This window comes from Zea mays, chromosome 1 (assembly GCF_902167145.1).
Source record: "Zea mays cultivar B73 chromosome 1, Zm-B73-REFERENCE-NAM-5.0, whole genome shotgun sequence".
Classification (NCBI taxonomy): Eukaryota; Viridiplantae; Streptophyta; class Magnoliopsida; order Poales; family Poaceae; genus Zea; species Zea mays.
Genome location: NC_050096.1, coordinates 256,581,995 through 256,601,594, shown reverse-complemented (window position 1 = coordinate 256,601,594; position 19,600 = coordinate 256,581,995). Strand labels below are relative to the sequence as shown.

The 19,600-nt window shown below is 44.7% G+C and overlaps 1 protein-coding gene across 1 annotated transcript; it reads right to left on the bottom strand.

Annotated features, from left to right (window-relative positions):
• Window positions 1–3,668: 3,668 nt before the first annotated feature.
• On the bottom strand, window positions 3,669–18,903 carry LOC103643688 (serine/threonine-protein phosphatase BSL2 homolog). The gene is made up of 21 exons (XM_020546825.3): window positions 18,048–18,903; window positions 17,125–17,185; window positions 16,900–16,978; window positions 16,503–16,582; window positions 16,326–16,420; window positions 16,112–16,211; window positions 12,894–12,963; window positions 8,732–8,833; window positions 8,570–8,651; window positions 7,895–8,074; window positions 6,923–7,193; window positions 6,567–6,807; window positions 6,241–6,411; window positions 5,846–6,084; window positions 5,549–5,633; window positions 5,344–5,442; window positions 5,064–5,263; window positions 4,911–4,986; window positions 4,684–4,819; window positions 4,472–4,608; window positions 3,669–4,378 (listed from the first exon to the last, which is right to left on the bottom strand). Exons 1-21 carry the CDS (start codon window positions 18,457–18,459, stop codon window positions 4,292–4,294), a joined length of 3,003 nt encoding a protein of 1,000 aa, XP_020402414.1. The 5' UTR covers window positions 18,460–18,903; the 3' UTR covers window positions 3,669–4,291.
• Window positions 18,904–19,600: the final 697 nt, after the last annotated feature.

The following is a 19,600-nucleotide window of genomic DNA, read 5'->3' as shown; positions in this document are numbered from 1 at the left end:
GTGATTTAGTGTCCAATACAAGTGCCTAAGTGTCAAATGGTGGACAAAGTACAAATCAAGTATAAAGGTATGTTTCTCAGACTTAGTACATTGTTTTAGAGACTAATGTATTGTGTCTAAGTGCTGGAAACAGGAGAGATCGAATTGGAGAAGAGATGGCCTTGTTCAGCCAAAGCCAGCTCTGTCTGGGTGCACCGGACAGTGTCCGGTGCGCCAGGCTGGCTCAGGCGAACTTGCTGCTCTCGGGAAGAAATTAACGGCGTACGGCTATAATTCACCGGACTGTCCGGTGTGCACCGGACAGTGTCCGGTGAGCCAACGGTCGCCGGGCCAACGGTCGGCCGCTTAATCCGGGCACGACGCGTGACCGAGCCAACGGCTAGAAGGGGGCACCGGACTGTCCGGTGTGCACCGGACAGTGTCCGGTGCGCCAACGGCTCCAAAGCGCCAACGGTCGGCTTCGCCCAAGAAGGAAAGAAATCCGCACCGGACAGTGTCCGGTGGTGCACCGGACTGTCCGGTGCGCCAGGCGACAGAAGGCAAGAAATGCCTTCCTGGAATGCACTCAACGGCTCCTAGCTGCCTTGGGGCTATAAAAGGGACCCCTACGCGCATGGAGGAGAACACCAAGCATTCTCTAAGCATTCCTAAGCACTAAGACATCGATTTCGTGCTTTTGATTCCTTGCGATAGCAATTAGAGCTCTAGTTGAGTTGTGAACCCATTGAGTCGTGTTGTGAGCTCTTGTTGCGACTTGTGTGCGTGGTGTTGCTGTGATTTCTTGTCTTGAGTGTGTTGCTCATCCCTCCCTTACTCTGTGCTTCTTTGTGATCATCAAAGTGTAAGGGTGAGAGGCTCCAAGTTGTGGAGATTCCTCGCAAACGGGATATAGAAAAGCAAAGCAAAACACCATGGTATTCAAGTGGGTCTTTGGACCGCTTGAGAGGGGTTGATTGCAACCCTCGTCCGTTGGGACGCCACAACGTGGACTAGGCAAGTGTTGGACTTGTCGAACCACGGGATAAACCACTGTGTCTATCTGTGATTGATCTTCTTGTGGTTATCGTGTCTTGCAAAGACTCCTCTCTAGCCACTTGGCGTTATTTGTGCTAACTCCTAATCAAGTTTTGTGAGTTAAGTTTCAAGTTTTACAGGATCACCTATTCACCCCCCCCCCCTCTAGGTGCTCTCAGTATGCAGGTAGAAGAACGCATATATTGCGTTAATATGCATTTCTGTGGGGGCATTTGAAGCAGATACTTATTTGTGGTTGCGAAGTTTTAACTTTATTATACCATGTGGTTCATATGCTTGTAACTAAATGTAGTCTAATTCAATGGAAGAGCTATGTTATATATTTTAATTATTTATGTAATTGAAGTGTGAAGTTTACATATTTTTTAATCAATTATTTGTTGAGATGTATGTTTCATATCACCCATGCTTTATTTATTGATTTTAGATGTTTGATGCTTGTCTTAAGGAGGAAAGTAGAAACATGTTTTATACTTCACCATATAAATAATTTATGTCAATAACTCTATTATTTTTATGATAATAATAACCATGATGGTAAAAGTTTAAGTTTGGCATGATGTTGTAGTTTATTTATATTTGATATGGTCAATTTATAGTGGTGATGCTTTTGTTATGTTCTATATCTGATTTATATATTATGATGCTCTTGATATGGTTGAGTTACAAATATGATGTTGAAATTTTATATGTTTCCTTTAGCTAGTTCCTAATGTTTGTTGGTTTGGAAGTTTAGTGACATCCTGGAAGATTTGGTGATTCTAGGGTGTTACAATAAGACTAGTCTAATGGTAGGTGTCGGATTACCCTATAGATCACCCCAAATGGTCACCAATGCCTAGTGCTGATATAGTACTAACATTATAGCCATTGAGAGGAATTGAACCCTGACACAATAGTCCGATGGTACGCAGAGGGTGCAATAGTTGTAAATATCCTTGAGGGCTATAAATAAGACCATAATCGATCACATAAGATGCATTGGAGCTGAGGAGCATACCAAGAGAGTTGAGGTTCATTTTAGTAGCTCTAGACATCCAAGCGCTCAACAGTCACTTGGTGATTAACGTAGGTGCTTTGTGAAGTACTTAATTAGTTAGGTATACCGCCACTTATAGCATTTGATCTAAGTTTAGGACTAGTTTTTTGAGTGAGATTAGAACACCTCTTACCTTTTGGTGCTTACGTGACCATTGTAGTTATACTAGAGGGGCTTGTAATTTTGCAAGATCACACCAATTGAAATTGAGTTTATAGTGTGATCGCGACTGTGTAGTAGAGGAAACTATGCCCACGATCTTTTAGCTAAAAACTCAATAATAAAGATGGAGGGCTTGTAGTCATGTAAGATCACACCAAATATGCCAGCGGTGTGATCGAGAATGAGACGTGGACTAGAGGAAAGTTTGCAAGCCTTTTGATACCTCAATAAAATACCGAAGTCACCAATGAGAGTTTGTATCTCTATCACACTTAAGATCTCATATTTATATTATTTGTGTGTTTTACCTTCTTAGCTTAGTTGGTAGGTAATTGTTAGGTTTGAAGCCTAACTCTTATGATTAAGATAGTAGCACTTAGTCAGACTATAATTGCACATAGATAATCTATTTATTGCATAAGGTTTGACTAGACGTAAAAGAGAGACCTTGGTTAAGAAATAAAGTATCTAATTTACTCTCTTCTTAGACATCAAAATGTCATGCATATACTTGCAACCTTAGACTCTACGGATTATGTGATATCATTCTTCGCTAATAATAATTAGCTTAGACAGTTCTAGTTACTCAACGAGAGACGCTTGGTATCAGTTTTATGTTAATTGACTCTCTGGTCTCTGACCACCTACAAACACTCGTATTGAAATACATGTCGGTCAAAAATAACTTATGAGAATATGGGTCGAGCTTTTTGGGTTAGCATGAGCACAACCCAAAAACAGGAGCCCAAACCACGGCCTGACATGAAATAATATAGGCCAGGCTACCATGGTTCGAAGCCAGATCTAAGTCGGGCTTTAAATTCTGACCCATCATGACCCAGCAAGCACGCACACATGGGCTGGGTTTGTAGGGGCATGGCCCAATGAAACCCATATTGCTTAATTTTTTAATTTAGTAAGGTAATGACTTAATATGGCGATAATACTTGAATTTTATGTAATCAAATGCTATTCACATTGTTTATCTTTAATTTAGTAATATTTGAATTTTATATGATTGTAATATTTGAATTTTATATGGTTAAAATATATGGGCGAGCAGGAGCCAAAATTTCTGGCCTAATCCGTCTCCTCCTCCCCCTTGGCCCACATGCAGGTGTAATACAAGCATGCATCATCAATTACAAGATAATCATATGACCATTCATCCAGATGAAGCCGTTCTGCGAAATGTCTTCCAAAAAACGACGCAACTAGAAAGCTGCTACAAAGAGTTGTTGCCAGAGACATTCTAGCCGGAAAGAGCCCTGCCAAACCACTCTACGGTTGCTTCTCGGCTGAAATCCAAATTCGCCGCATTGGTAGCCACTAGCCACAAACCACCAGACCACATTTATACCAATATTAAACGCACCCAGCTGTGTAATACACACATTCGAAAGTAGTAAAGTAAAATCGTACATCAACGGTGTAAATAAAATAACAGCTCTTTACCTCCACTATAAATCAAACTGTCCATTCTCCACCGCAAAAATTCTCAAACTTTAAGAACACAAAAATGTACACATCAGCGTCTGTCTGAAATTACATTGAGGTTGAGAGCACTATTATACAAAACAGCTGGACCGCGAACCCTCCTGACAAATCCCTGTGGCAACTCAAAAATACTTTGCGACATGAGAAAATTCCAGGCCCCGAGAGAAAGGAAAGAATACCTAGTACAATAACACTATTACGTTTGCCATTCCAAATTGGATGCCAAAAACACACCATACCCCCCCCCCCCCCCCCCCCCCCACCCCACACACACACACAAAAAAAAACCCAGCTGAGTATATACAAATGAAGCCTCCACGGATCTTCGAAGGAGTTCTATTTGCACTGCTACTCGTGTTCAATGAAACGAATTGGAGAGCGTTGTCCTAGATTAAGCTCCCTTCTACCAACTTTATAGTCCCTATGCTCCCCTGTACATCAATCTTTCGTTTCGGTACGGCTGTCGACCAGCCCCTCTCCCGAACACAAATGAAAATAACAAGATCCAGACCACTCAGGCTTCATATGAATCATACCAACCAATGTGTGGTCAATCTACTATATCCAGGCAAGAGAACCCTTGTCATTAGCTACTGCTTGGGGACGCCCCCTGGTCGGAGTTGGTGGTCTGTTAGCATTTAGCTCCTGAATTTCATTCCACAGGCCACAGTATTAAGAGGTGGAATGGGGGGGGTACTAATTTGGAACATGGCTAGTTTGCAATAATATTAGAGTTACCTGCATCCATGTGTCCTCAATATGATCCGGCGACGCCTCAGGTGACGTAATTGCAGGGGGCAAAGGATGGATTAGTTTTGGCACAACCACAAGATCTCTACCCAAAACCAAGATCGCACCGGCATTATTTGCAGTACCTGTGTGTGCATGCAACTCAGCAAACTGTGTATGGAGTGAAGAGAATGAAAACAGATCTTCACAAGACATCTAACCGCAATAATTTGTTGCAGAGAAAAGAGTGATCAAGTGACCTTGAGCAAAGCGCTCAAAGCCATCCATCACACACTCATGTGCTCGTACAATTAACTGAAGATCATTGTTGTTGCAGAACTCCATAACCCGATCAGGCTGGTAACAACAAAATGTGAACACGAGAAACTAAAGGGTCTGAAAAGAGAGAAGACATATATAACAACACATGGACTTAGAAAGCACCAACCCCAAATGTAACAAGACCAGGACCCCGGGCATTGGGCCTCAGTCCTTCAACACTGTCGTTCTCTGTTGGATCAGACCTGTAAAAGTCAGAACAAGATATGAAATGAATAGAATACCAATCATGAAAGGGTTAGGAGTCGCTGAAAATGCTGACCACAGAAGATCCATGAGGACAACCGAGCCAGCTTCCATTGTAATTGGCCTTTGAAGATTCTCAATTTGCTCAACATGGTTGATTGACCGACCGATGCCACCATGCATACAAACGATTTTCTTTTCTATAAGCGCAGCCAAAGGAAGCCAATTAAATAGCCTATTCATCCGATGCCATGTCCAGATACCATCTCTCTCACCCTATTTTTTTCAGAGCGCCAACATAAGAAAAAGAGTAGATGATTTTGTAAAGAAATTTTAGTACGCGAAAATGTAATTACCATTCGTTCTATGCACTCTATTCGGAAACCAAACAAAGCATTGATATCTGCAGCTTCATGATTTCCTCGAATCAAGTGTACATTTTGAGGATATTCAACCTGAAATACACAGTATTTGAATATGTGAAGGCTATACCCTAACTAGAGTACTTCATCAAAAGTCTGCACAGTTCGTCAGTTTGAAGGTAAGTTCACAGTAGAATACCTTCAATGCGAGAAGAAGAGTGATAGTTTCTAAACTATGCTGGCCACGATCTACATAATCCCCCAAGAATAGATAATCAATGTAACTGCATGAAAAAAAAATATGAGTTGAAGACCCAAGAAGAAAAATCTCCATCCACAGTTAAGACTGCAGGGGTAATATGGGTCAAGAGTTAAGTCATTTTGATAGGCTCGTGATACAAGATCACTGTGTCATATATAAATAAGACATGAATTAATTATGAATTAAGGATGTGTAAGTGTAGTGTTTTCATCCTCAAAAGAAAGATATACTTACGCAATGTCACCAGCAGTCGAAGGAGCACCATATTCATCGAATAACCTCATCAGATCTCCAAATTGTCCGTGTAAATCTCCAAATATTTTAACAGGTGCTTTAAGCTGCAAAACACTTGGTTCGCTTGAAAATATTCTCTCGGCACTGTCACAAAGATCTGCAATTTCATTGCAGTCCAATAAGAACTGCCTCCGGACAGGGGGCTTCCAGCCACGAGGTTTCAACAGAGATGCAATTACCTAGATAAATATAGCACCAGACACACGAACAGGTGCAGATGGTTAAGTAACTGGTAGCTTTCATTTATCATGTTGAAAGCTAAAACCATTTCTTATTTACCTCAACAAGCAGTAGTATTTTATTGTGTGAGCATATATTAGACCGATGGAAAGTACCTTTTTAGGAACACTATTAATAGACATTTGTCTATCTAGCAACTTCCTTGCTGCAGTTGCGTTCTCTGGGGTGCCATAGCTGACTCTTCTCCCTTCATTTTCAAACTGGTCAATTGAAAGCTGCCTGACCATGCCACCTAGAGCACCTCCAGTTTCCGCAGCGACCACGACCTGCAAGGTGAAAAGGTAAAAACAAAGTATGATATCATTGTGCAAATAACTTCTGACACCAGTAACAAGTACAAAAGTAGACATACGGCATTAAAATGTCATGTCACAAATAGCTATAAAGGTGCAATAAAAAATCGAACATGTATTCTACTCACGGCTCTATGGTGCAACCGAACCCCAGGTGGAGCTGCCAAGTTGTTAGAAAGAGCACTGTCCAGTTTGATGAGGCTTGAATGTTTGCTAGTTGATGTGGAGTCTGGAGACTGCTCCTTGTCTGGCAACTGCTCCATCTCACCATTAACCTGCCTGGCCTTCACAGCAGCTAATGTAGCACTGATTGCCTCCGCCTCTGCTGCTGATGCTTCAACCAAGTAATCCACGCCTTTGCTTAATCTCCTGTGAAGAATTCCAAATTCATCAGAATGACATAGCTGTTACCAAAATGGCAAAATATTATTAACTTGTTCAAAGAACAGCATAGGAATACATTCATAAAAAGTAATACATGTACCTCTGTCCTTGCAGCACCGCATTCTCAGGACTGATATCAGTATACATGTCCCCATTTACAGGAGGTGCAACTGGAGTCCCAAGAACTACAGCCCCATCAGGACCTGATTCTGTAATTGTTTGTCTTGTTTGTTCATTATACGCATACTTCCCAGGTGTTCGTCCTGCTTGCAAATTTGTGGCAGCTGCATTTGCTGCTGCATGATTAGCAGCATTTGTTGTTTCAGCAGCAGCAAGATCCTCGGCCACAAGAAGATCATCCAGAAGTACCCCTACGATATCAGGTCCATTAAGTTAGAAACCAATAAGCAATAGCGGGTCAAACCACATCATGCAGCACTAGAAACATTATAAACATGATCATTACTATTCAAAATGAGAAACTGAACAGTAGCTTTATCCAATTTGAAGTCAGGGACAAAACATAGTAATTCCACCATAATCGTTTGAGTATTCATAAATATAATATTATGAGAATGCAAAAGCAAACTCAAGATGAATCAAGCCAAACCAGCAAAAAAAAAGAAATAATTAATTATTTGCATTAACAAAATTTAGCAGTGTACTAGCCATTCAATGATAGTGTCCACTCAATGCGAGCAACCACCTAGATAAATAAATTATTAACATGGTCATTTTGGCCCTCAAGATCATACACTTCGTTTACTCATTTTTATGTAGTGAATCAGAAGTGATAAATGGTGTATCACAGAAGGTAGCTGCAAGATGGTATGTATTGATTTTAATCGAAAGCACAAACAATTCCATGGTGGCCCATTGCACTGCAAAGTCAAACCTCATCATGCAGTACATACCGAGCAGTATAATGCTAAAATGAATAAGCCAAGGCCACTTCACGATAATGTGTTTTTTAAAGAAAAACTATAAATGTGACGAATGACAGCAACACTGGTCACCAAGCAAAAGTGAGAAAATTTGAGAAAGAAAAATGTGTCTAACCCAATTATCTTACCGCCCCGTAAACCTCCATAAATGAATATGAGATCATTAACAGCAGCTGCTGCATGCCTGCACCGTCGTGTAAGCTCAACAGCAGCATCACCCCCTGCTGCATCTGCACTAAATCTTCCTGTCCTAGGAGTTGTAACAACAGATTTTGTGTCACACCAGACTCCAGCAGCAGTGTCCAGTACTGAAACAAGTTGAACAGCACAAACTTACTAGAAAGAAAGACTAATATCAACCATAGGTTGCCACAGAGGTGTTAACCTGCGGTAATTGCAATGTGGATACATATACCAAACAAGACATGGGCGCAAGACAATTCAAATGCTAGGAAAAAAAGGGGCGACCAGTTTATATCAGCACAGCATATATGTTGACAGGAAAGAGTACAGTACATCATGTTGATATATCATTAGCAAGTGTCTTATGAATGAAAAATGTTGAAAGTAAACAGAGTTTATAGTATTCAGGTAGATCTGCAACGCATATATGTTGACAGAAATAGATATAAACACTTAACAGAACATGTATTGTGTGTTTGGAAAAGAATGAACTGATGCAGTACTAAAACTTAATTGAGCTTGGAAGTTGGAACCCATGGAATCATTCAATGACTCTGTGAATTAATGGCAACATAGGACACTTTTCAAAACGTATTAAACAAAGATCTTAAAACCAGAACCTGCAACACTTGAGGAGTCTTCCACCATCCGCCCACCTCCAAGAGCACCTCCGGACACATGAAGACGTGCATTCACAAAAACCTAAACAAAAAAAAGCAAGCATTAAAACAGGACCTTACACGGAACTAAAAAAAGCTTAAGTGAAATGAGAAATAGCTTACAGCTGCATGTTGGTATCTGGGTGATGGAGAGACACCGGGGGCAATTGCCCACTCCCAGCGCCCATCTCTATGTTTCGCAAGACCATATGCACTTGATAAGGGCTGGAGGTTTTGAAAAAGTATACATGCATAAATCAACAAAAAAATTGTTAAAAATGATATTTGATACGCGGGGGGGGGGGGGGGGGGGGGGGGGTATTACTTGTAGTTCTAGGTTGAAGGACTAGATGTATTTATTATAGCATAGACCATAGAGAACATAACCACTGTGCATAAACACAACTATTGTCGTGGTAACTACACCAAGGTACCTAAGGTACAGGAAGAAGGATTGTTAGGGGAGCGGGGAGCGAGTCCTGGCACCGTAGAGTATGACTACTAGATCAAGACATCATGAACATAATGACACAAGGAATTTTATAGAAGTTCAGGCCGCGAAGCGCATAATACCCTATCCTCTTTCTAATGGTAGATTTCTACATGCAAAGAGTGTACAAGATTACAAGCCTGAAGCTAACCCTCTAGAGAAGTGTAGGCTAAAGGAAGCTAAACTGGGTCTTCTTGTTGTTAGTGGGTTGCCTAAGTTCCTTGTCTTGTGTTTGATCATGTGAACCTGAAATTGAATGTTGTTCTACCACCACTTTTATAGTCTGAAGGGGTGGTAACGTTACAAGTATACTGCCCTATGGTCTCAGCTTGTCATTAGGCCAACTAAAAGAACTCAACCTGCAGGGGGTAAGACAGCCCCCGAGCATTATATTAAGAAGAATATCTTCTCACGCAGGTCGAGAAAACCCCCGAACCCCTGCCCCCGCCCATACACAGTGGCACCATAGCCCATGTGAGAAACGATCGCAACCGGGACAGAGCCTTAGACCTATGCTTTGGCGTGGAACAAATGAGGGGATTTTTTTAACCACAACCTGAAATTCACTCGCACGGGGAGTCAAAGCCAGGACCTGAGGAGTGCTACTTAGATCACCTAACCAACTCAGCTAGAGGCTCTTTTGCGTCATTGGGCCAACTAACCATGTCATTTCATGGGATCACACGGTGCACCTTATGGTAGGCATGCAGCGTGCTCCAATGTAATCGTTCCATTCTGCACCAGGTGCATTAATGCTCCTCGTACCTTTTAGAAAAACGGCTTGCAGGTGGGAGCCCTCGAGCGTTGTAGTAAGAAGGAAACCTTCTCACAGGTCAAGAAAAAACCCTGAATCCCTACCTCGCCCATAAACAACGACATTATAGCCCATGTGAGAACGACCACGACCAAGGCCAGACCTTAGACCTATGCTTTATCGTGGAACAGATGCGGAGATTTTTTAACCCTAGCCTGAAATTCGCTCTCGTACCTTTTATTACATGTTCAGTCCTTCATACGGTCCTGCGCTGGTGAGGATCCTCCCAATCTTCAGACAAGCAAGATCTCATGTCCAGAAGCGACGATGTATATCAGTTTATTCATGTGTGACAGCTTTGTGCCCATCGCGCGTGTCAGGGTGGTGGCGTGCACATATCACCGCATTTAGGGGGGTGTTTGGCATGGCTCTGCTCTAAAACTCCAGAGTGGAGCGACTCTACTCCAGAGTCTAGGTTGTTTTCTCATAATCAGTGGCAGTGGTGAGTAAATAACTTCAAACCCCATGTTTAGATTACTTTTTAAGGATTTCGGAGCAGCAAAAGAGATACTCCAAAAAAATGTATTGTAGCTCTCAAAACTCTATGGAGTTTATAACTCTGAAGTTGGGGCGGTTGGCTGGCTCTAACTAGCTCTCCCTTGAAGTTATGCTCTGAAGTCAAACCAAATACCCCCTTAATGTGCCATACCGGTCATAATTATCACTTGGTAAGATAACCCGCCATACCAGTCTCTAAGGTAGGCATTAAAACTTACCCCATGAACCTTTGTGTTGTAGCCACATTGTCCGCACATGATAGGTTGGCAGCGCTACTCCCACTGCCTCATTGTACCTCCCGACACTGCGTGCGTGTATTACCGGGGTTATAGGACCGTCGAGGCTCCTTGGATCCCTCAAGTGTTCTATAGGTTATGCAGTGCCTTTTCATGCCTTGTCAGGCCTGGAATGTCGCCCATCAAGCATTCAATGTGTTGTCCTTTAGACTTATCCGCTAAGTCATTGTTCTATAGCATATCTCTAAATCTCCTTGACATGGGCCCACATCTTGGTGTTGTATGGTTCCTAGTAGCCCCCAACATCCTTCATCCGCGTAGCAGCCCGAGAAGGTTGCTAAGTATATATTCCCTCGAAAGGGTCATTTAGACCCCTGATGCCCAATGAGAGGCCTTGAGGGCTTGTACCGCTAGATGCCACGAAGCATTAGGGCCCCGAAGCGTCAGGTGCACCAACCACCAGCCACGAGAGCCCCGAGGGCTTGTCTCGTCAAGTGCCCCATGGTGCAAGGGCCCCTAGGGGCTTATATCATCAAGTGCCCTAGGGTGCGACGGGGGCTATGGGCCTGTACTGTTAGGTGCCCCATGGGCCTATCCCTTCAGGTGTCTTGGGGTGCGAGGTGCCCTAGGGGCTTACACTGTTAGGTGCCCAAGGTGCAACGAGCCCCGGGGGCTTATACTGTTAGGTACTCACGCGAGGGGCCTCAAGGGCTTATACCGTCAAGTGCCCTAGGGCACAAGTGGCCTCGAGAGCTTATCATGTTAGGTATCCTAGGCGTGTATCTCCCCAGAGGGCAAAGGCCTTATTTGCCAGGTGCCCTGGGCTTAAGTCCCCATGTTGCCCCTGCAGGTCGAGTTTTTTAATTATGTATGTTGCACCATGTGATCCAACGGGCTAAGTTAGGAATTTCCTTATATGATTCGTAGCCAATACTGGAATCTCCCACTTCTTGAGGTCAAGGGGGACTCTGGTCATAAAGTCTCGATCTTTGTGACCCTTTCGTCGTGGGGCTCAAGACTAGTTCCCTTTGTGAGGATCCTTGAGTGTGTCTTGGCTGTAGTCGGAGGTATGCTCTACCTCGAGTGCTGACAACTATGTATCACCGATACATCAGGTAGGTTGTTGTACGTGTATGGAAATATGCAGGATACAACGATATGTGTATTGAAAAGTATCAACAAATTGTGATTTAAAAACAAAGGATTTAACTACCAATACTTGACAATTCTTCCATCTGATAAGTTTCACATTCATGCAATGGTAGCAGGGAGATGGAGAACTAGGGAGAGCCTGGAAGGTGGCCAAGGTCCAAGAAGAACACATGCCAAGGGTGGTAGCGAGATGAGGAGGGCATTTTCCTAGTGGGTAGTGGTGTTAGATAGTCACAGGTTGTAAGCAATTGAGGGCTATGGTGAAGCTAAATGGGAGAGAAGATAGAAAGAAGAACAAGCGGCGGGGGTGACAGGACCAAAATAGCTAGCTACTATGGCATCTTAATTTTAGTTTATTTATGCATTTTATTAGTGATATTTAAGTAAAAAAGTATACATTTATATATCCTCACTGTATCAGCATATCCTTGTTTTTGGACAAATGTTGTATCATCGTCGGTGATGCATAGCACACAATAGATCTCTTCTGCTACTTCTCTAAATGCAAGTATATAGAATCTAGGGTTCCCACATGAGTGGGGTCGAGGGAAGGGATAAACCGAGTCAAACCTTCCCCTCGCAAATGCAGTGAGGCTGCTTCAAAGCCACACCCTGGTGACTCAGTGAGTCAGTGAGACAGCTCTCACCAGTCACCACTGCACAAGGCCTGCCTTTCAAGTAAATAAACATCTCCACAACATAAAAAATGCTTCATTGATTGGAAAGTTGCTATTTGTCAGTTGGATTACTAGTGGATAGCTATGTGCCAGACGTGGTTGAGTTAATGTTCTCCTGATTTAGATGGACAAAGCACAACTTTGTTCAATTTCCTTGGTATCTAAATTCTTATGTACCTATTGTTTCATAAAAAGTTATAGCTTCAGATTATAGATGTACTATACATTAATATGAGATTTCCCATGCGAACTATTCAATTTTTCTCACAAAAGAATGCACGGAACCTTTCTTAGAGAGTGTGACTATAAATGCTAAGAGAACATAGGTTTGGCAGGTATTGCTTTCATAGCAGTGATGCTAATTAATTAATCATTAACAATTTTCTCTCAAAAAGGTTCAGTCATATAAATTACTTACCACGCTATTCGCATCCCTCCCACCACAAAGTAAGAGAAGTCCATCCGAGCGTGCACTTGCAGTGGCATACCTGAACAATAGCACCCCACAGGAAAATTACAGAACACTACCAAACAAACTACTTCCGTTTAAAAAAAAAAGAAGTCAGAAATAGTGTAAACTAGTGAGGTCAGATCACAAGAAACTGATTAGCAGCATGGTGAGACTACTGTGCCACAGCAAGCTACTTCTATGCTATACAAAATAAATAGTAGACCAACTTGCATAGACTCATGAAAACTTATACAAATACAACAACGGGCCTGTTTGGTTCAGCTTTTTTCTGGAAGTTGTATAACATGCATTATATAACCTAATAACAAACAGCACATGCACTTCAAATCAGTACAAAAAAATACATGTGTCTGCTGAACTATAGGACATGGCATTTGATGAAGTATAAATACATCATCCTGAAGCACAGAAGCGTAAGATACCAAGAGAAGATCCAAAGTACTGAAGTACAACTGTTATGTATGGCCAAGCCTATGTTAGGCGCAACAGGGCCAAGGCTGCCTAAGGGGGGGCGCCAGGTGGGGCCCAATAGCTAATAGATCAGCTCTATCTAGATAGTTATACTTATCCAATAGCTAATAGATCAGCTCTATCTAGATAGTTATACTTATCCAAAGCTAGTAGATAGACTTGAGATAGCTCTATATATAGATTTGTAAACACTTGAATAAAGGAAGCAGAATACCAATTTATTCTGGCTTCCCAGAGGAAGCCAGAGTCTCCTGGGATCTTCTCCCTGCGCGCGACCCAGCCAGGGACACGACGGCGCCCCAGCGCCGCCGCCCTTCTCGCACCCAATCCCCACCCTACAACCTGCGCAATCTGCCCGGTAGGATCCGTCGTTCTACCAATCTAGTATCAGAGGACTCGACGATCATGAGTTCTTCCAAGTCGTCGTCACCAGGACAGCAGCCGCCACCGGCCACAAGCCCGTCCGCAGCGTCGGTCGTCTCCCTGGCCACGGTCCCTGCGCCGTCGGAGGCCATGGCGCTCGGCCCTCCCGGCGCGGCCATCAACCAGCAGGCCGCCCCCGCGCTCACCCCGGCCTAGATCGCGGCGTCATTGGCGGGTCTCAGCCACGCCGTGCGCGACATGCAGATCACCATGAACGCCATGCTGACAAGCCACCTTCCCTTCCCCAATCCACAAGCCGCCCATCCACCCCAACCACCGCACCCGTCCCTGACGGCGCAGCCACCGCCGGCCGCACTGCCCCCACCCACGCAGCCACCTGCGCCACTCCTTCCACTCGCCCGGCAACCAATCTCTTACCAGTACGGCATGCCGATCGACCCCGGGCCTTCATCCACCGCACCACCGCAGACCACAACCCCCATCCATATGATTTGTTTCCCACCATCCCCATCCCATCTTGGGCGCAGGGCGCGTCTACGGTTTCACCACCAGTGTACTACAAGGCATCCCCGCGACCGGCGCTCACGACTTCCTTACCCAGCAGCGCCGCCGGGGGGCCTCCCCGGGTGCTGTTAGGAGGCAGCAACGGCCCCCTGTTCCCGGGTCGGGGGCCCTTGCGCCCTCACGTGGCCGCAGCGACAGCAGCGTGGTCACCGTACCACGGGCTGCCTCAGGACGACGACGTGGAGACCGCAGCCTACGGGGGCGCTGAGGCGCGCGCGCCTCCACGCTACTACAAACTGGAGTTCGCCACGTACGATGGCTCCGAGGATCCACTGAACTGGCTAAATCATTGTGAGCAGTTCTTCCGGGGGCAGCGCACGCCAGCCTCGGATCGCACGTGGCTGGCCTCATACCATCTTAAGGGGCCGGCACAAACGTGGTACTATGCCCTGGAACAGGATGAGGGCATGCCATCTTGGGATCGCTTCGCCGAGCTGTGTCGCCTTCGCTTCGGTCCAATAGTGCGCGGTTCTCGCCTTGCGGAGCTGGGACGCCTCCCCTTCCTGTCCACGGTCCAGGAGTACTCGGACCGCTTCTAGGAGTACTCGGACCGCTTACAGCTCGAGGACGAGCTGTTTGAGAAGGCGAGGAGAGATGTTATGTATGGCCAAGCCTATGTTAGGCGCAACAGGGCCAAGGCTGCCTAAGGGGGCGCGCCAGGTGGGGCCCAAGGCCCAATAGCTAATAGATCAGCTCTATCTAGATAGTTATACTTATCCAATAGCTAATAGATCAGCTCTATCTAGATAGTTATACTTATCCAAAGCTAGTAGATAGACTTGAGATAGCTCTATATATAGATCTGTAAACACTTGAATAAAGGAAGCAGAATACCAATTTATTCTGGCTTCCCAGAGGAAGCCGGAGTCTCCTGGGATCTTCTCCCTACGCGCGACCCAGCCAGGGTCATGACGGCGCCCCAGCGCCGCCGCCCTTCTCGCACCCAATCCCCACCCTACAACCTGCGCAATCTGCCCGGTAGGATCCGTCGTTCTACCGACAACACTCCATTATGATTTGCTAGAAAGATTGCACCCAAAAAAATCAGAGTGTGCATTATGCTACATTATATCTATATATTCTGCATCAAGAAAATGGAATTCAACAAAGCAATACAACATTTAGTGCAATTATATGTTAGTGGATGGAGCCACGAGTTACAAAGAGACATGGTAATCATTTCAGGGGTTTATTCATAATTATTTGGAAAAATTATTCCAATGGAACTTCAGCCTATCTGCATATGTTAGAAGAAAACAAAAAGACACATATTAGCATGATAAATTTTATCAAGTCAATCCTATCTGAGAATCTAACTGTGTGGACAATCTGGCTGTGGAAAGAATTTGAGTGTCGTGGAGATTACGTCTGGAGGAAGATAAAAGAGTCCATAGGGTTTAGGAAGTAGAAAGCGACGATTTTCTACTATCGCAACGACTCGGCGATTCTGTGTTCACGTTGATTTTAGATGGTTTTGACTAAAGTGATTCTCGTAGAAGTGGGTTCAAAAGTTGGGCGTTTGGTAGTTTGCAGTAGCTTCTGGTGGCCAGAAACTGAAAAAAAAATTGAAACAAACAGGGCCAATATGGCTTGAGAATGTCAATGAAGTTTAATTTACTGTCATGGAAATACTTTGAAGTTTCAAATCACTGACTAATAATAAATTAATCTTAGGCTTAGCTCAATTTAATATACTTCACAAAGCACAACAAAGAAGCAGTTCCTATCCCTCCTGGAATACTTACATGCATGGGGGTGGTCCTTCACCTTCTGGTTCAAGTTTCCTCCATTCATATGGCTTAGCTGCAGTATCAAGGGCCCATACATCCGCCAGAGGCCGCTTCCCTAAAGACATGAAAATGGTTCCAGGATCCAAAGTTCGGAACCATTCAGGCTGTGCCATAGTGAAGGGAAACATTATTTGAAATTTTACAAATGTCGAAGAGAGCTTTGCATTACCGTCATTTCCACCAATAGTCAACAAAAATCTCTGCCCAACCAAGGCCATCACATGACCGTATCGTGGACCTGGACCAGGTCCTTGAACCACCACTCTGCATATGTGCGGCAACCTTAGCAACAATATGGAAAAATAACCATATGCAATTCTAAACTCAAGTCGAGAATACTAATTACCTGTGCCATCGTGGTCGTTGCTGTGTAAGGTCTAGAACATGAAGATCCTCTGCAGATAAACCAGCAGGACCAATTCCACCCTAAATTATAAAAATGATGCTGAGATGAAACTTATGAATCCACCCAGAGTCTAAGACAATCTAGTACTGAAGTTTACTAGGTGTATCAAATATTGGCAAGTGGCTACTTTCCCTATATTTGCTTTTACATATGGTGTGGTAAGTTGGTACTAAATTTGAAAGTATGACAGGCATTCATACTGCAATAAAAGATAACCATTTGTACCATGAAGGGGCAAATGTTTAGTCAGAATAGTTGGTAATAGAACAGATTTATAACAAATGGTAAGTTGAAACCAGCCTAGTCAGCAAGTGTAACCAGTAGTAAAAACAAATACCTGAATAACCACCATGGTTCCAACCGCAGTTGCCACATGTGCAGCTCTTGGTGAAGGAGGCTCGCCAAGTGGGGTAAGCCTAACAAAGTACAGTTGTAGTTAGATATATTTGAAGAATTCTGCATATTGCAGATATAATTACCATGCTACCAACAAACTTAACTAAATCACGGCACCAAATACCAAATGTTGAAAAAGGTCAAAATTGTTTATGGAATACTCTACCTGCTCCACTTGTTCAATGACACATCGTAGCAATGGACATCTGCTGTGGCACCAGCAAGACCTAAAATAGAAGAGATCATTGAGAAACCCACCTTTATGTTTGACTGGGAAATAAAAACGGCATTCCATTCCAACAGCAGACTCATTTACTTTTTCATTATGAAGTACAATTTAAATGTCCAAAAAGGTAAATTCCTTCTCTACATTGCAGAATGTTTCTAATTGGTAACCCAAAGAAAAGCCTTTAAATTCCCGCCTAATGCCAGTCATGAAATAGTTCCATACACCTCCTAACTTGCCTAAAAAGAATCCTCCTGCTATTGTGATAGGAGCCAAGAACACGCATAAAAATGATTAACTCACCAGTATAACACACAATTCAGCTCAAAGAAATTAAATTTTCTGTAAAGAGAACCAATCATCATAAGTTTTTTATACCGAACAACTCAAGCTAGCACCTAGCAGTGCGATGAAACCAAACTATCAGGTTGAGCACTACTGTATTTAATCTCTAAGTAAAACAGCAAATCACCCATCGCCACCTGAAGTCCCTGTTTTCGCAAATAAAATCCAATTCAATCCCTTGTAAAGACTTTAATTCATTTGCAGCAAGTTGAATTATAGTCTAAAATGACATGACAGTTTATACTTCTGTATTGAGTAAAAAAATCAGACCACGACCAGTTTTCTAACTGCCACTATAAAATTAGCATTCAGAATTATTGCACCAACATTAAGACCATAAATTCATCTGAATGCCAAACTGCACCAAGTTATCACTGCATCCAAAATTCAGCGCAGCCCAGACCCTACTGAATGGCAAGCATACCCAGAACAATACTAGGGGCGAGATAAGGCCTACCAACATTCCAAAATCAGAAAACACAAACCATTTATATACATATATAAGATAGAAAGCATACGGATCCCCGCGCTCCCGGCCGAAGAGGGCGGCGTGGCAGAGTTTCCTTCGAGCGCCGTGGCCCCACCAAACAGGATCAGCCGCGGTCCGATGTACCCGGGCGCGCCCTCCTCCCCGACAGCCGGCACCGCGGTAAGAGTGTGCCCGCACCGGCACCCTGGCCCGTCCTCCTTCTTCTCGATCACCGCGTTCACGGCCGTGTACCCAGGTGCTGGCCTCGGACCCACAGCGCCGACCGGCGCCGGATTCGGGGCCGCCGCGGGCGTCCCGGGTGTCCCAGGCGTCGAGGGCGCGGACGACGAGGAGGTCTCGCTCCCGGACCCGGAACCTCCGGCGTTGCCCCCGCGGGCGGCCGCGGCCGCCGCGTCGGAGTCGGAGTCGGACTCCGTCGTCATGCGCGAGTCCACGTCCATGCCTCAGCAGCTGCGGCCTCCCCGGCCCCCGCCAGGGTTCGGAGGCACCGAGATCTCCACGCGCGCCGGCGACGCAGGCCGGTACCCCCGCCCTACGACTAGGCCGGCATGGCCGGAACCCTAGATTCCCCCCCACCGGGCAGCGCGATTCGCCCGCGGCGCCGATCACGAGGGAGGAACGAGCGCCAAGGCAGGATGGGTCCTCCGCCTCGGGAATAGCAGGTGGGGCTCCGGGTGCCGCGGTCAGCGCGCGGCGTGGCGAGGCAGTGGGGAATTCGGGGATTCGCGAGGTGCGAGCTGCAAATCTGGAAGGGGGTGGGGAGGACGGGCTTCCGCGTTGGCCTGTCCTGGTTGTAGTGAAGGAGGCGGGCCGCGACGGAAGGAAGGGAACGGGAGGAAGGGGACGGGGAGAGAGAGAGAGGAGTAGGAATGGGAAAGGAAATTTTAGCAACGTCTTTTTTGGTTTTGCTTGTGGCGGTTTTACCGTTCCGCCCCCGCGCTTCGCTCATTTTTTTAAATGGAGCCCGGCATGGGCATCGTGCATTCGTGCTGGGCAGCTGGGGTGCCGATTGCCGTTTCTTGTAGGATGACACGGTGAATGTCAGTGCTAGTACGTGGTCACGCAACACGCAAGTAGCGCTTCCTTGATGAGGTGTTGCGCGGATCTGGGGTACGGTTGATGACCGAGAAATTGTTCAAGTGATGTCAGATGCGTGGAATGGTCCACGATAATGACCTGTGTACCTTCGTCTCTCTTCCCTATAGAAGGGAGAACTATTATATTTAAAATTTAGCTCGAAAAAACTTTTTAAAAAATTGAAAATGATGTTACTGTAGAAGCTGTCTACAGTATCTCTTTTTTCTTGTAGTGTAGTCCCTTATATCGAACCTACCAACCAATCTCCAAATATACACACATTACGAAATCACTCTCAAACGTATCTAAAAACAATAAAAGGATGTTATTAGTGTAGATTCAGCACCTTCAACTGTCGATCGATTAATCCGGCTAGCCCACCAGTTTATCAGTTATGGTGGCCAATCGTAACCCTGTATCGCCGGTTTATGAGTTTGAATTTTGGAGATTTAAAAATATACTAAATGAGTACTCGTGCGTTGTAACGGGAACATATAATACCAT

Excerpts from the sequence above, each read along its gene's own strand:
- LOC103643688 (XM_020546825.3), bottom strand. The coding sequence starts at position 18,459 with ATGGACGTGGACTCGCGCATGACGACGGAGTCCGACTCCGACTCCGAC. Across the intron at positions 17,186-18,047 it reads GGCCGGGAGCGCGGGGATCC|GTCTTGCTGGTGCCACAGCA; the intron begins GTATGCTTTCTA and ends CTTCTATTTTAG. Across the intron at positions 12,964-16,111 it reads GAAGGACCACCCCCATGCAT|GTATGCCACTGCAAGTGCAC; the intron begins GTAAGTATTCCA and ends GCTATTGTTCAG.